We start from the raw sequence: 16,616 nt of genomic DNA on the forward strand, positions 1-16,616 counted from the left end.
CTGACTTTGTCCAATGATTTCACCACTTTCCAAATGTGCTGCTATCCCATCTTTAATAACTGACTCTAGCAGTTTCCCCACTACCGATGTTAGACTAACTGGTCTGTAATTCCCCGTTTTCTCTCTCCCTCCCTTCTTAAAAAGTGGGGTTACGTTTGCTACCCGCCAATCCTCAGGAACTACTCCAGAATCTAAAGAGTTTTGAAAGATTATTACTAATGCATCCACTATTTCTGGAGCTACTTCCTTAAGTACTCTGGGATGCAGCCTATCTGGCCCTGGGGATTTATCGGCCTTTAATCCATTTAATTTACCCAACACCACTTCCCGGCTAACCTGGATTTCACTCAATTCCTCCAACTCCTTTGACCCGCGGTCCCCTGCTATTTCCGGCAGATTATTTATGTCTTCCTTAGTGAAGACGGAACCAAAGTAGTTATTCAATTGGTCCGCCATATCCTTGTTCCCCATGATCAACTCACCCGTTTCTGACTGCAAGGGACCTACATTTGTTTTAACTAATCTCTTTCTTTTCACATATCTATAAAAACTTTTGCAGTCAGTTTTTATGTTCCCTGCCAGTTTTCTTTCATAATCTATTTTTCCTTTCCTAATTAAGCCCTTTGTCCTCCTCTGCTGGTCTCTGAATTTCTCCCAGTCCTCCGGTATGCTGCTTTTTCTGGCTAATTTGTACGCATCATCCTTCGCTTTGATACTATCCCTGATTTCCCTTGTTATCCACGGATGCACTACCTTCCCTGATTTATTCTTTTGCCAAACTGGGATGAACAATTTTTGTAGTTCATCCATGCAGTCTTTAAATGTCTTCCATTGCATATCCACCGTCAACCCTTTTAGAATTAATTGCCAGTCAATCTTGGCCAATTCACGTCTCATACCCTCAAAGTTACCTTTCTTTAAGTTCAGAACCATTGTTTCTGAATTAACAATGTCACTCTCCATCCTAATGAAGAACTCAACCATATTATGGTCACTCTTGCCCAAGGGGGCACGTACAACAAGACTGCTAACTAACCCTTCCTCATTACTCAATACCCAGTCTAAAATAGCCTGCTCTCTCGTTGGTTCCTCTACATGTTGATTTAGATAACTATCCCGCATACATTCCAAAAAATCCTCTTCCTCAGCACCCCTGCCAATTTGATTCACCCAATCTATATGTAGATTGAAGTCACCCATTATAACGGTTTTGCCTTTGTCGCACGCATTTCTAATTTCCTGTTTGATACCATCTCCAACTTCACTACTACTGTTAGGTGGCCTGTACACAACACCCACCAGCGTTTTCTGCCCCTTAGTGTTTCGCAGCTCTACCCATACCGATTCCACATCCTGCAAACTAAAGTCCTTCCTTTCCATTGCGTTAATCTCCTCTCTAATCAGCAACGCTACCCCACCTCCTTTTCCTTTCTCTCTATCCTTCCTGAATATTGAATATCCCTGGATGTTCAGCTCCCAGCCTTGGTCACCCTGGAGCCATGTCTCCGTGATCCCAACTATATCATAGTCATTAATAGCTATCTGCACATTCAACTCATCCACCTTATTACAAATGCTCCTTGCATTGAGACACAAAGCCTTCAGGCTTGTTTTTACAACACTCTTACCCCTTATACAATTTTGTTGAAAAGTGGCCCTTTTTGATTTTTGCCCTGGATTTTCCGGCCTGCCACTTTTACTTTTCACCTTGCTACCTATTGCTTCTACCCTTATTTTACACCCCTCTGTCTCTACGCTCACACATTTAAGAAACCCTTTCCCTTTAACTCCATCCTCCACTAGCCCATTCGACACCCCACCCCCCTTATTCAGTTTAAAACCACCCGTGTAGCAGTCTCCTTGTTTGTACAACTACTTCAATAAAGAACCAATTAAACTGGAAATAATGACAGGAAGATCTGTTCTTTTTTGGTCTGCGTAAGATGACTCCTACTTACCTGTGTAGTAACGGCAACGGAAAAGAAGACAATGGGAAAGTTAGAAATTGCCATTACACGTACACTTAGTTTAGCCATCCCTGGTTATTCTTCATTTTTACATCAGAATTATAGAGAATTCCTCCAGATATGCAGCATCCCTACAAGACTATATCCTCTGGAGAGGTTTCATTTCTAGGATATAGTCTTGTAGGGATGCTGCATATCTGGAGGAATTCTCTATTGTTGTCAGTCTTGAGGCTCGTTGTTGTTTTTTGCTGAGCAGTCATACCGGCAGCAGCAGGCCGGGGGCAGCGTCACACAGTGCTCCTGCCTTGACAGGGAGGGAGGTGGCGACGTGCTTAGTTGCGCCTTGCTGTGCGGCGGCGGCCTTTGCTCTTAGCTTGTGATGGTCGGGCTGAGGCTGGGCGGGAGGTGCTGGCCCGCGTGACCTGGGCTGGCAGCGCCGCCACCACTTGATACACTGACTGTAGCGAGTGGCTACATTGTATCCGCCGCCGCCGCCGCCACTTCACATCGGCCCGGGCCCAGCAGTTGTACTAGCTACCTCCCTCCCTCCCTCCCTCTCTCCAGAACCAGCTCCCTCTCACTCCCCGGGCCCGGAGACGGAGACGGAGAGCCGGGCAATGATCTCCAACCTCTGCCTCCTCCTCTCCCTCCTGGCGGCAGCCGCCTGTCCCGCCGCCGCCTTCTCCTACCCCGGCAACAGCGACAAGTTATCCTCAAGGCGCAACTTGAATGAAACCAGACCGCCCGTTGTACTGGGTGAGTTGGGGGCATTATGTTGTCATTTATTCAACATGTACAGACCCGCTTTTAACGCGTCGCCCGTCATCTGCTCATTTCGTTCAATGGTGGTCGGGGTTTTGAAAGGATTTTTGTCTTTTTTCTTTAAATGAGTTTGAAAGTAAACCACTAGCAGGTCTCCTCACTTGAACACTTTGGAGACACAATCTGTGTCATCGAGTGATAGAGAGTGATACAGCCCTTGGGCCCAACTAGTGTAGTTGGGACATGTTGCCCGGTGATGCAAGGTAGGCAATTTCGTTCAAACTATTGTTTTGAATGACAATAAAGGAAACTCTAACTCTCTAACTCTAACTTGCCCATACCGGGCAACATGTCCCATCTACACTAATCCCACCTGCCTGCGATGTGGCCCATATCACCCTAAACCTGTCTCTATCCATGTACCCGTCTCAATGTTTCTTAAACGTTGCGATAGTCCCTGCCTCAACTACCTCCTCCGGCGGCTGGTTCTAGACACCCACCAGGCGTTGTGTGAAAAAGTTCTGCGCCTGAACGCTCCAGACTTAGTCACACTTACTTTGATCTGATCGTGTTAATGTTTCTGCTGTGCCAAATGTGTCTCAACAACGTTGTTCCAACACTTTGCCCTCGGTGGAAGGCACACGAACTCTGCCCAGACACTGCTGAGGCTGGTTTGGATGTCGTCAGCCTGAGGTTTTCATCTTGGGGTACAGGTTTGTGGACCCAAGGGAGTGTTGGGCCACTGAGTGTCTTCAAGTTTGTGTTCACTCATTCACTTGTTTCCCTTACATATATTTACAAATGCCATTCATGTGTCTGTTTTATCCGCCCCCCCATTCAGTATATTCCAGACCCCCCCCCCCCCCCATTCAGTACATTCCAGAATATTATGAGCTGGTAGTGGAATATAATTTGTACCAAATCTGCAACATTTCTGTCAGAAATGATTTTCCATTGAGAACTTCTCGTTCTTCTTATCCCGATGGTATGGGCTTGCAATGCACACCTGCTATTGATCGCACAACTGAGAGCCTAGTGCCAAAGTCTGGACTGGAACTAAGTGGCTCCTTTGCAGCAGTCCTGTGGTTTCCTGATCCCATGACAAGCTGCTTAGATCCGGGGATGCCCCAACTTGTCTTTTCTTTGCATGCTAACACAGGCAAACGGAGTAGTCATTTTACACACACCCAGTATATGCAGTCATGGATGTGTAAGCTTCAGTGTGACATCAGGAGATAATGTATGGTACAGATATCTTTGAAATAATGCCATAGGATTGAGTTGCAACGGGACTGTTATAAAAATCCATCACCTGATTCACTACTATCAAGAGGATAGAGATTTTGTGCGCTTGCCCAGGCAGAGCTTTTGTGGCTCCAGACCCACAGTGATGTGGTTGAGAGACACTTCATATTGCAGGATCGGAAGAAGGGTCTCATCCTGAAACGTCGCCTATCCATGTGCTTCAGAGATGCTGCCTGACCTGCTGAGTTACTCCAGCACTCTGTGTCCTTTAGGGAACTGCGGATGCTGGAGTCTTGAGTAAAGCCCAAAGCTCCTGAGTAATTCAGCGGGTCAGGTGACGTTTTGGGTCGGGACCCTTTTTCACTGGTGTGGTTGATTCCTTGGATGTTTGTCATCAGTGGAGACAGTGTGCAAATCAGGCCTGTGTCCTTTTGAGTTCGGAAGGACAAGAGGGAGTCACGTTGAAAGTGTTGACGGAGAGACCAGGGATAATATTTGCCCAGGCAGGGTGTTGGAACTAGGAGTCACAGATCCAAAACAAGGAGTTTGTGGTTCAGGACAGACATATGAAGAAACTTCTTCGCTGTGCAAGAAGGCTGTGGGGGCTTATTTGCTGGGTGTATTCGAGGCATAGAATGATAGATTCTGTTTAGATAGCAAGGCCATCGGGGACCTTGGGTTGATGCAGGAAAGTGGAGCAAAGATAAAAAAGTACTATGGGATAGTGGAGCAGACAAAGGGCCAACCAAACTGCCCAATTCTACTATTTCTTATAGAATGCAAATCAGTACTGCACAGGAATAGGCCCCATGGGCCACAATGTCTATGCCGAACATGATTCCAAGTTAATCTCCTCCAGGCACATGATCCATGTCCCTCCATTTCCCGCACATCCATGTGCCTATCCAGAAGCCTCGCATAACTGTTCCGGTATCGTTGGGCTCTTGGAGGCTATGACCTCTAATGCTCTGGCAAAACAGATAATCGAGAAAGACTCTAGAACCAAGAATGCTGGAAAATCGGAGATGGACCTGTACTATAAATAATCTTTGAAACCCCATTTTCATTTGGCCCTTGGTCCAAGCTCTTGCTGGTATATTTATCATGTCTTCTACAATTAGGCCTCAGCTATCTCCATTACCATTGACCCTGACTCTGCTACTAAGGAATCCACAAATACTTTTTCACAACTTCAGATTATATTTTTGCTGCATAATCTAACGGATAAGTACCAAATAGTTACTGTGAGCTTGGCAAGGCCATGAGTTGCTTTATCTCTTGAGATAGAAGCTGGTGGGGTAATTTTGACCATTGGAAATGGTGTAAAATGGGCAAGACATCGTTTAAACATGAATAGAAATTTGTGAAAAATTATAAACGTGGAGCAGTTTTGTTGTGGAGAACAAAAAGACACAAAGTGCTGGACTCAGTAGGTCAGGAAGTATCTCAGGAGAGCAAGGATAGTTGACACTAATCCACCCAGCTTTAAGGTGGAATAATAACTTAGTAATTATGACTGATCTATCTAGAGGAGATGTTTAAATTCTTTCAAGTATGGGAACATATCTTGCTGTGTGAAATTTATGATCACGGTGTGAGTCATGTGTTGTTAGTTTGTCTGTGGGTTTGCTATATTCATTGGTGTCACAAGTAGTGGGGAAGGCTGCATTTCCTGTTTTTTTTTATTTGTTAACTGGTGTTTTCTGTTTTCCTTCGCAAATTAAAATTTTCAGTTGTCATTGTCATACAGTGTGGAAACAGGCCCTTCGGCACAACTGCCCACAAGGACTAACATGTCCCACCGACACTAACCCCACCAGCCAGTGTGTGCCCTCATATTCCTCTCAACCTGTCCTTTCCTAAACGTGCCGTGAGGGAATTAAATATTTGTTCTGCACCACATCAACCATCCGGTGCCACCATCATTCAGAAAAGGATGTCATTGCCACAGCGGGCAGGCAGCGAGTTGACTAGACTGGGTCCAAGGATGGGTTTACTGTATGGGGAGAGAGTACGTAGACCAGGACAGTACTCTCCACCGATTAGAAAGATGAGTGGAGATCATGGCGACATGGTGGCGAGCGGTAGGATTCCTGCCTTACAGCGCCAGAGACTCCGGTTCGATCCTGACTATGGGTATTGTCTGTACAGAGTTTGTACATTTTCCTCCCACGCTCCAAAGTTGTGCAGGTTTATAGGTTAATTGGCTTCAGTAAATATTGTAAATTGTCTGTAGTGTGTAAGATAATGCTAGTGTGTTGTTGGTCAGCACAGTCTCTGTGGGCCGCATGGCCTGTTTTTGCACTGTATCTCTAAACTATAAACTAAAATCTCATCAAACTTGGAGAATTCTTAAAAGTGCTTGAGGGGCCAGAGGTTCCTCCTGGCCAAAGAGTCGAGGACCAGGGATCACAGTTTTGGAATAAGGGTTAGGCAATGTGGAATTCAGATGAGGAGAAATATTTTGATTTGGACTTTTCTACCTTGGAGGGTTGTGGAGGCTCAGTTATTATGTCCATTCAAAACACCGATCGATAAGATCTGAAGATTTAGGAAATCAAAGGTTACAGGGATAATGCTGTAAAATAGAGTCAGAAAAACAGTAGGATGTCAATGAATGGTGGAGCAGACTTGAAAGGCTGGATGGCCCCTATGTCCTTATGGGACGACAGATGGCACAATGGGCTAAGTGTTCGGCTGGCGACCGGAAGGTGGCCTGGTTCGAATCCCGCTTGGAGTGCATACTGTCGTTGTGTCCTTGGGCAAGACACTTCACCCACCTTTGCCTGTGTGTGAATGTGTGATGTGTGATTGGTGGTGGTCGGAGGGGCCGTAGGCGCAGAATGGCAGCCACGCTTCCGTCAGTCTGCCCCAGGGCAGCTGTGGCTACAGAAGTAGCTTACCACCACCGAGTGTGACTGAGGAGTGAATGAATAATGCGATGTAAAGCGCCTTGAGTATTAGAAAGGCGCTATATAAATCCCATCCATTATTAAGTAGTCCTGCTTTTAATGGCAGGTAAAGCTCCTGTACCATTGCTACACTTGAATGAAGGAAGACATCTCTAAAATGAAAACCTGAAGCTTAATGAATTTGAAGAAAATAAAGATGGCCTTAATGGCTTAACATCGTGCCCATCTTAATTAGCACTGTCCCAACTTCCTCTCACTGTGTAGGTCATGCCAATTATTTCATTGCAGAGATTTTATACCCCGTGCTGGGTGAGATTGCAAGTTCGCATTAAATTGTTGGCAACTTAATACCGAGTTAAGTTTTGATGAGAAAGTGTGGAGTTTGAATGTACTGTAAATTGTGCAAAGCCAATTAATTCACTGAATTAAATGGAGTAGTGAGACAATGTATGGGTGGAAGTCAGTGATGCGAGCCAGACAGCTAAATAGTTGGAGCAAGGGATTGATGTCACAGCAAGAAGCTGCTGTTGTTCCAGCGAGCGAGAGATTTGTTGGGCTGGATGGCATTTTCAAACCTTTCCAAAATCATTGTTGAGGTAATCTTATTGAGGTGTACAAAATCATGAGAGGAATAGATCGGGTAGACATGGAGTCTCTTGCCCAGAATAGGGGAATCGAGAACCAGAGGACATAGATTTAAGGTGAGAGGGAACGAATTAATAGGAACCTGAGGGGTAACTTTTTCACGCAAAGGGTGGTAGGTATATGGAATGAGCTGCCGGAGGAGGTGGTCGAGGCAGGTACTATCCCAACGTTTAAGAAACATTTAGACAGGTGCATGGATAGGATAGGTTTAGAGGGATATGGGCCACAAATGCAGACACGTTGACATGTTGGCCGGTGTGGGCAAGTTGGGCCGAAGGGCCTGTTACCACACTGTAAGATGCTATGACTTGTACATGTACCTGAGAGGAAATGGGGGCTTGCTTTAATGAGATTTACAGTACATACTCCTTCACTATCTCTGGAATAAGATTTGAACCCTCCAAACCATTTGACACGGAATTGAGTGTGTTGTTATTGAGCAAATTTGTCCTCAAGAACAGCAGAGGACAAATTCAACGGCCACTATTTGTAGAGCAGAGGACACCGGTGTGAACGCGGGATATTGATCTAGGCTAACAGAATTTCAATTGGTGATAGAACCATGTGTAACTTGTGATTAATAATGAATGCATTATTAATGAATAAAGGAAAATTAATAAAAGTAGACATCAAAAGCTGAAGTCACTCAGCGGGACAGGCAGCATCTCTGGAGAGAAAGAATAGGTGAAGTTTCGGGTCGCAACCCTTCTTCAGGCTGGGTCTAACAGTCTGAAGAAGAGTCACAAACCGAAACATCACCCATTCCTTCTTTCCAGAGATGCTGCCTGTCCCGCTGAATTAATTCAGCTTTTTGTGCCTGCGGTTTAAACCAGCATCTGCAACTCCTTCCTACACATGGAATTCAATGTTGGGTCAGAATATTGAATGTGGAAGAACGGGATGACTTTATCTCCCCTCCCCCTCCCATGTTTCTTAAGTGATTAATCAGCGGCACACACCAAATACTGAAACAAGGAAGGAATCCTGTTTCAATGTCATATAATATAATATAACAATTACAGCACGGAAACAGGCCATCTCGACCCCTCTAGTCCGTGCCGAACACCATGTCCATTTATGTATAGCATGTGATTATAAGCATGGTTTCTGTTTAGCCTTATGTACAACAGTATAAGGGTGTGTCAGGGATCAGAGCCAAGAACTGTAGTCTTGTGACTGGCTGCTACAAGATGCCAAAGGGATCATACTTCTCATGATTGCATGCTCCAAAAGAAAATCATATGATGGAGAATTTGGATTAAAGTCACTCCAGGCATACGCTTGTGGACTTTGGAATGGTTTTAACTCCATTAACGTGGTGACCGGAATGTGTCCTAGTTACAATATTTCTCTCTACTTTTTTACTGTAAAATCTGTCGCCCTTTAAAAGTTTATTATGAACAGTCATCAGGCTATTAAACACTACATCCTCATAAGCTATGAACTACAATAGAGTAGTATTATTATTATTATTATTGCACTGTTATTGTTTGTTTTTTCTGAGTGTTATTATTGATTATGATTACATATTCTGTTGTGCTGCAGCAAATAAGAATTTCATTGTTCTATCTGGGACATATGACAATAAAACACTCTTGACACCGGCACCATTGTCAATGGCCTATCTCGGGGTTGAGACCTTCCTGAAGCTAAGAGATCAAGGCCTACTTCATTAACCCTCCCATTCAAGAAGGCAGTGGAAGCCAACCAGTTTTTGAAAAATAATGTACTATTTATCTTGGCATGTTTTTACAGCTTCAGGACATCCCAAAACTGCCTCCAGCAAGTGATTCACTCAGTTAGGAGGCACGGCAGAAGAATTTTGCAGAACAAGTTTTTTCATTAATGCCATTGGGGTGAGAACTTGTTGGGCAAGTCCTGGCACTTCCATGGGCGAACTACCATTCACCTGTTTTTAATTTTGGTCCACCTTTACCCCCTCTAAACCAGTCACAATCTCATGCATCTCTTCCAAATATCTTCTCAACCACCTCTGCTCCAAAGAGGTGTTCTGCGTTTGTCATTTTTAACATTTCCAGCCATTGATCAGAATAGTTCTGGTGAAGGTCACCAAGCTAAAACATTAAGGTCCATACTCCATAGATGCAACTTGGCCTGCAGAGCAGTCCCAGACTTGTCTGCTTTTGTTGTGTTGGCCAGTTGGAGAAGCTCTAATTTCTCCGTTGCTTTGTTGTTCCATTCTTGGATGACCAAGCGGAAAAATCCCTGGAGACTGTGCTTTAAAGAATTCAGAAGGAATTGCTCAAACGTTGAACCTTTGAAGATTATAGAAAGATGGGCTGCAGGACTTTAATTAGGCAGAATGTTTTTTTTTTGATTTTGACAGACCAAGTCTGTTTATTTGCCAATATTTCAAATTTTTTTCCCATTTAAAATCCATCAAAATTGCATAAGGTTGGATTTGGGTGGGTCAAGTACCAAAAGCTTTATACAGCCACTCATCAAAATATAAATTATAAACAGGAATGAGTCATATAAATCTTGCATGCTTTAAATCATTATGTTAAGTTGTCTGTGTTAATTTGGCTGTTATGTTCCATTTAGGAGCAAAAGAGAATACAACCTTGGACTATTGACTCCATTCTGACAATCAGATGTTCGTCAATAATGATTATTTACGATGGGAATGTTATGTTGTCACTCTGTAAAGCGTGAGGAGAAGTGGCCTTTTATGGTTGTTTTGTGATTGCATCCTGCCAATAATATGTCAGAGCTACTATCCTGTAACATGCCAACTATATGCTTGTCTGCATGAACAGCCAGCTGAGATCCAGTATTTAGTTACAACGACCAGCACTTCCTCAGTTGTTCAAATCGGGTTCCGCAAACATATTCTAGCCTGACTGTGCTGTGCTGTTGAAGGTGCCACGTATCGTATGAAGCAATAAACTGAGGGCCTGTCGGCTCTCGTGGGAAGATGCCACGTCTCTGTGTTGAAGGAAAAACCAGTTCCTTCAACGTCACTGGGACAGATAATTTAATAATGATCATCTTCATCTTTAGATTTGTTTCGTTTAGGGATAACGTACAAACTCCACACAGACAGCACACAGTCAGGATCAAACCCAGGTCCCTGACACAGTAATGTATCAACTCTACCGTTGCGCCACCTTGCTGCCCCCACATGTTCTTACTGTAAAAAAAGTCAGTCTCAACAAAGCAAAATCCCAACACCTCATAGAAAGGGAAGACAAAGGCATGTAACCAAACTCCCTTTCCCCTAATGCACAGAACTGTGATTTATAATGCTCATCATATTTACCTGCCATCGAGTATGATGTTAAGTTTGGATGAAGCCATGTTAAATTAAATATTGTAAAATATGTATTGATGAACTCCAACACCAGTCAACCACGTGTATGTTGGCACATGCCGAGGTTAAGTTGTGTGGCTCGACAACAAGCATTGATGTCTTTGTGTTTTTGGGCAGAGTGATCTAATGCTATTCAAGTGATTTGATTCCTGGTTGTAACCTTGTCTTGGAATTGCGCAGTTCCAGGTGACCTGGGGAACCAGCTGGAGGCTAAGCTGAACAAACCTTCCGTGGTGCACTATGTGTGCACCAAGAAAACCGAGGATTACTTCACCCTCTGGCTGAATCTCGAGCTGCTTCTGCCTCTCGTCATTGACTGTTGGATTGACAACATGAGGTAAGGGGTGAACGGTACTTGGCCTCGTACAAACCGCGGTTCACAGCATCTGCAGTATTAGTTGATCACTGTCTGATTTACAAGGATGGCCTGGCGGAATTTCAACCTTCCTGGGCAGAAGGGCAGAGACTGGAAAACTGATCTGGATTCACATTAGTTCAGCGTCGCTCACGATGAGCTCGAATCATTCAGCCCATACTGGAGCCTTGCATTGGTCGTTATCTAAACCAACGCAATAAGGACAAGGCAAGGCCTATCCATTCACGGTAGAGCTGTTGCTTTGATCCTGACTTCGGGTGCTGTCTGTGTGGAGTTTGGACGGTTACCCCATGACTGCGTGGGTTTCCTCCGGATGCTGCAGTTCCCCCCCCACATTCCAAAGGTGTGTGGGTTTGTAAGTTAATTGGCCTCTATAAAGATTGCCCCTAGTGTATAGGGACTGGATGCAAAAGTGGGATAACGTGGACTAGTACAAATGGATGATCAGTGGTCAGCGTGGACTCGCTGGGCCAAAGGGCATATTTCCATTGATGTATCTTTCAATCAATTCAATCAATCATTTAATCTGTCAATTACCAGCATGTTTTATTGCTGTGCTCTTTAACTGCTAGATTTGTAACTGCCAAATCAGATTTGAATCTGTTTCTTTCTTGATTCTGTTTATTTTCCTAAAGTGCAGCTGATTTATCTATCTTATCTAGTTGGCCTTGGGTTAGGCTGAAGAAGTACTGTGGGACCTGCCCCAGTGCAGCTGTTTACAAGAATACAAATGCATTTAAATAATACTTTTCTTCATGACCTCAGGAGAAGCACAGAATGGAAACTAAAATGTTTTATTTTGACTGTTTGGTACATGGACCCCCCCCCCCCCCCCTTCCCTAATTGGACACAAAGTACAGGAGCAACTCAGTGGGTCAGGCAGCATCTCTGGAGAATATGGATAGCTGATGTTTTGGGTTGCGAACCTTTTTCAGACAGGTCACCTATCATTGTTCTCCAGAACGTTGCCTGGCCTGCTGAGTTACTCCAGCACTTTGTGGCCTATTGTGTATTAACCAGCGTCTGCTCGTCTTTGTTTCTAGCCCTCTCTAATTCCCCTAGAGAAGATGATGCGGAGCTACTGTCTTAAACTGTTACAGTCCTTCCGGTGAAGTTAGTCCTGTGGCACTGTGGCACCAGAAATAATGAAGGAATGGTGATATACTTGCAAGTCATGGTCGTGTCAATTTGAGCCCAATGTTCAGCTGTGTGTGAGAAAGGCTTTGTAAGATTGACTGGGCAGGCAGGGGATTTTGCCGTGTCTGACTGCTGGCTGGCCTGCTATACCTTGTATTCCAGTGTAATAGTTTGATGCAACAGACTAGCTTGCTGCAGAGGTGGGTGGGGTGGGAAGGTGAGGGACAACCAAGATCCCACATCAATGATCCATCAATCTGTGCCAGTGTGACCTTGCAGCCTGGCCTACTTGCTCAGCCAACTGTGTCATTAAGCTCCATGGAAAGCAGCCCGTTGACCACGAGGTCTTTATAACTAACTCTGTGGACTATGTTAGACCTCTGCTGTTGTCAGTAATGAGCAGGAGAGATTGTGATTGCGCTGATTCGGACAGTTACACCATAGACTGCTATCTAGACACCCAGAACTAGGCCCAGCATAGTGGCGCAGTGGTAGAGTTGCTGCTTTACAGCGCCCGAAACCCAGGTTCAATCCTGACCACGGGCCCTGTCTACGGTGTTGAGATTGAGTTTAGTTTATTGTCACGTGCACCGTGGTACAGTGAAAAGCCTTTGTTGCGTGCTAACCTCAGTGGAAAGACAATACATGATTACAATCGAGCCATCCATAATGTACAGATACAGGTGCACAACCTTTTATCCGAAAGCCTTGGGACCAGACACTTCTCGGATTTCGGAATTTTTCGGATTTCGTAATGGAAGATTTTTAGCGTAGATTAGGTAGGTAGCGCGGGCGGCTTAAAGTCTGGAGCGGCTGCCTCCTCCCCGGAGACCGGGGAATCATTGTAAATCATTGCTTAAATGTTAGTCAGTTAGTTTGGAGGGATTTTATGTGGTGGGGGGGGAGAAGGGGGAAACTTTAATTCTTAGTCCCCTACCTGGTCGGAGAGGCGGGGAGCAGGCAATGCCTTACCGGGTCGCCGTGCAGTAAGCTCTGGAGCGCTGTGGCCGCCGACTCCCAACATCGCGGAGCTGGGGCTGCGGGCGTCCGGCCGCGGGCGGCGCCGGTTTGGAGCTCCGACCCCGGCAACTCTACCCCTGGCTGCGCGGCGCTCCAAATCCAGCGCGGCCCGCGGCCGGACGCCCGCAACCCCAGCTCCGCGATGTTGGGAGTCGACGGCCACAGCGCTCCGGAGCTTACTGCACGGCGACCCGGTAAGGCATTGCCCGCTCCCCGCTGGTATCCCAGCGCTGTGGCTGCCGACTCCCAACATCGCGGAGCTGGGGCTGCGGGCGTCCGGCCGCGGGCCGCGCTGGATTTGGAGAGCCGCGCAGCCAGGGGTAGAGTTCGCCGGGGTCGGAGCTACAACCGGCGCCGCCCGCGGCCCCAGCTCCGCGATGTTGGGAGTCGGCGGCCACAGTGCTCCGGAGCTTACTGCACGGCGACCCCGCTCCCCGCCTCTCCGACCAGGTAGGAGACTAAGAATTAAAGTTCCCCCCTTCACCCCCCCCCCCCCCCCCCTTCACATAAAAGCCCTCCAAATTAACTGACTAACATTTAAGCAATGATTTACAGATGTTTAAGTGTCTCCCCGGTCTCCGGGGAGGAGGCAGCCGCTACAGTAGTACAGACCTGCGTTGACCGTGGGTTGTTTCGGGTCAAGTTTGGCGCCAAACGCAAGCTTTGGTGTGCAGACGACATCCTGGAAAAAATGTCCGGTTTTCGGAACATTTCGGTTTCCGGAATTTCGGATAAAAGGTTGTGCACCTGTACATGTAAAGGGAATAACACGAATAAAGTTTAGTGCAAGATAAAGCCAGTAAAGTCTGTTCAAAGATAGTCTGAGGGTCTCCAAAGAGGAAGATAGTAGTTCAGGACAGCTCTTTAATTGTTCATAGGATGTTTCAGTTGCCTGATAACAACTGGGAAGAAACTGTCCCTGAATCTGGAGGTAAGCATTTGTACATTCTCCCTGTGACCACTTGGGTTTTCCCCATGGTGCTCCGGTTTCCTCCCACATCTCAAGGACGTACAGGTTTGTAGGTTAATTGGCTTCGGTAAAAATTGTAAATTGTCCCTAGTGTGTAGGATAGTGCTAGTGTATGGGAATCGCTGGTCCGCGCAGACATGTTGGGCCAAAGGGGCTTATTTCCGCGCTGTATCTCTAAACTAAACTAAATTGAAGCCCAGATACAGTCAGTGTGTGAATGCATCTGGAGCATAATTCATCAAGTATGGAGAGAGCTCGATATTAATTGATTAGAAGGCATTTTAATTTACTATTTTACTTTGTGAACATTCGCTGGTGCTTTGCTGCTGAATATTAATGCACTGCTTTCTGTTCTCCCTGGAGTGAAGCCAGTTTATTCCTTTACTGTGGAGAGGATGTTTCCATTAGTGGGAGAGTCTAGGACTAGAGGTCAGCCTCAGAATTAAAGGACGTTCCTTTAGGAAGGTGAGAAGGAATTTCTTTAGTTAGAGGCTGGTGAATCTGTAGAATTATTTGCCATAGAAAGCTATGGAGGCCAAGTGAATGGATATTTTTTTAAGGCAGAGATAGATAGATTCTTGATTAGTACAGGGGTTATGGGGAGAAGGCAAGCGAATGGGGTTAGGAGGGAGAGATAGATCAGCCATGATTGATTGGCGGAGTAGACGATGGGCCGAATGGCCTAATTCTGCTCTTATTACTTACGACCTTAAACATCAAAGGGATATATACTTGATTATTTGGCATATGTTAAATTCCATCTCCATAGAAACCAGAAGAATGGACGTTCTATAGCGGAGAGGATCTGAATGTGAACTGCATTCCATCTTTTAATATCTCCCTGTCATAAAAATTAATATCTTGCTTCTGCATTATTTACGACTGAGTTGTGTTCAGTGAATCTTACGGAGCAGCCAGCTGCCTTCCTGAATGGAGTCGCTGAGGCTTGCTGCTGCTGCTGCTGCAGCTCAGAATGCATGATTAGTTTAACATCATGATAGATAGGCAGGATCTTATCAGTTGATCGAGTGATTGAACTGGTCACGTTATTGCTGGCTTTTCTTTTAATGAAGTCACAGTGAAGTTATTAAACAGACTGCATATTGACCCAGAGATCTGTGTTGGCAAAACTCCTGATTGTCATGTGGCTGGTCTTGTGCTTCAGCGATAAGCACCTTCTGCAAAGGGAAGTGGGTCTTAACATCGAAACCCAGTGCTATAGAAATGAGAGGCTTATTATTGACACGGGGAATTTCTCAACTGTCACAAGTGTCTTAAAAATAGCGGAGTCTGGGGAGAAGGCAGGAACGGGGTACTGATTGGGGATGATCAGCCATGAGCGGTGCTGGCTCAAAGGGCCAAATGGCCTGCTCCTGCACCTATTGTCTATTGTCTATTGAGTGAGGGCCCTTGGATCGGTTGCAAAACTGTGTTTAGGGATTATTTTCCATGGAGGTAGTCACAGTGTTTTGGGTAGCATGGTGGCACAGTGGTAGACTTGCCGCCTTATAGTGCCAGAGACCCAAGTTCGATCCTGACTTTAGGTGCAGGAGTTTGTACGTTCTCCCTGTGACCGCGTGGGTTTTTTCCGGGAGCTCCGGTTTCCTCCCACACTCCAAAGATGGACTCCAAAGGTTTGTAGGTTAATTGGCTTTGGGGGTTTTTTATAAATGTTCCGAATGTGTATAATGCTAGTGTGCGGGGATCGATGGTCGGCGTGGACTCGGTGGGCTGTTTCCCCGCTGTATCTCTAAATTAAACTAAAACTAAAGTACTGTTTACAAAGGTGAAAGTTGTTGGAGTGAAAGGAAATGAACAGGAATTGAGTTTTGTGGAGACATTTCCTAGAAATGAGCTTGTGAGGAACAGTGACCGAGACCAGAGGAAATTGTGAAAGATGAGTCAAGGCTGGAGATATTGCATTATTTTGTGAGGGATGTAAGGAAAAGTCCTTTCAAAGAAATATAATAACTTGTGCCTATACACAAAATGCTGGAGGAACTCAGCGGGACAGGCAGCATCTCTGGAGAGAAGGAATGGGCTTGTTCTGTTGAAGCTGTAGAGGGCATGATGATCTGATAGAACCATTGTACAAGCCCATGAGCTTGCATAAGGATGGGCCAAGAGGATGATAGTGCAGAGCTTCACTCTCCTTGAGATGGAAGGCCCTTGTGTTTTGGAAAGATGGAGAACGGAGGGTTTCTAACAAGAGTTTTCTGTGCCAGAGTTTTGCATGCACTATTCACCT

The 16,616-nt window shown here is 45.5% G+C and overlaps 1 protein-coding gene across 1 annotated transcript in view; it reads left to right on the top strand.

Moving 5' to 3' along the window:
• The first annotated feature begins 2,267 nt into the window (after positions 1-2,267).
• pla2g15 (phospholipase A2 group XV) overlaps positions 2,268-16,616 on the top strand; it is a 35,669-nt gene continuing 21,320 nt past the window's right edge. The window contains exons 1-2 of the mRNA XM_033036178.1: positions 2,268-2,723; positions 11,046-11,202. Of these exons, the coding sequence (XP_032892069.1) occupies positions 2,585-2,723; positions 11,046-11,202 (296 nt within the window). The 5' untranslated portion in view covers positions 2,268-2,584. The remainder of the gene's footprint in view (positions 2,724-11,045; positions 11,203-16,616) is intronic.

Source organism: Amblyraja radiata, chromosome 17 (assembly GCF_010909765.2).
Source record: "Amblyraja radiata isolate CabotCenter1 chromosome 17, sAmbRad1.1.pri, whole genome shotgun sequence".
Taxonomy (NCBI): Eukaryota; Metazoa; Chordata; class Chondrichthyes; order Rajiformes; family Rajidae; genus Amblyraja; species Amblyraja radiata.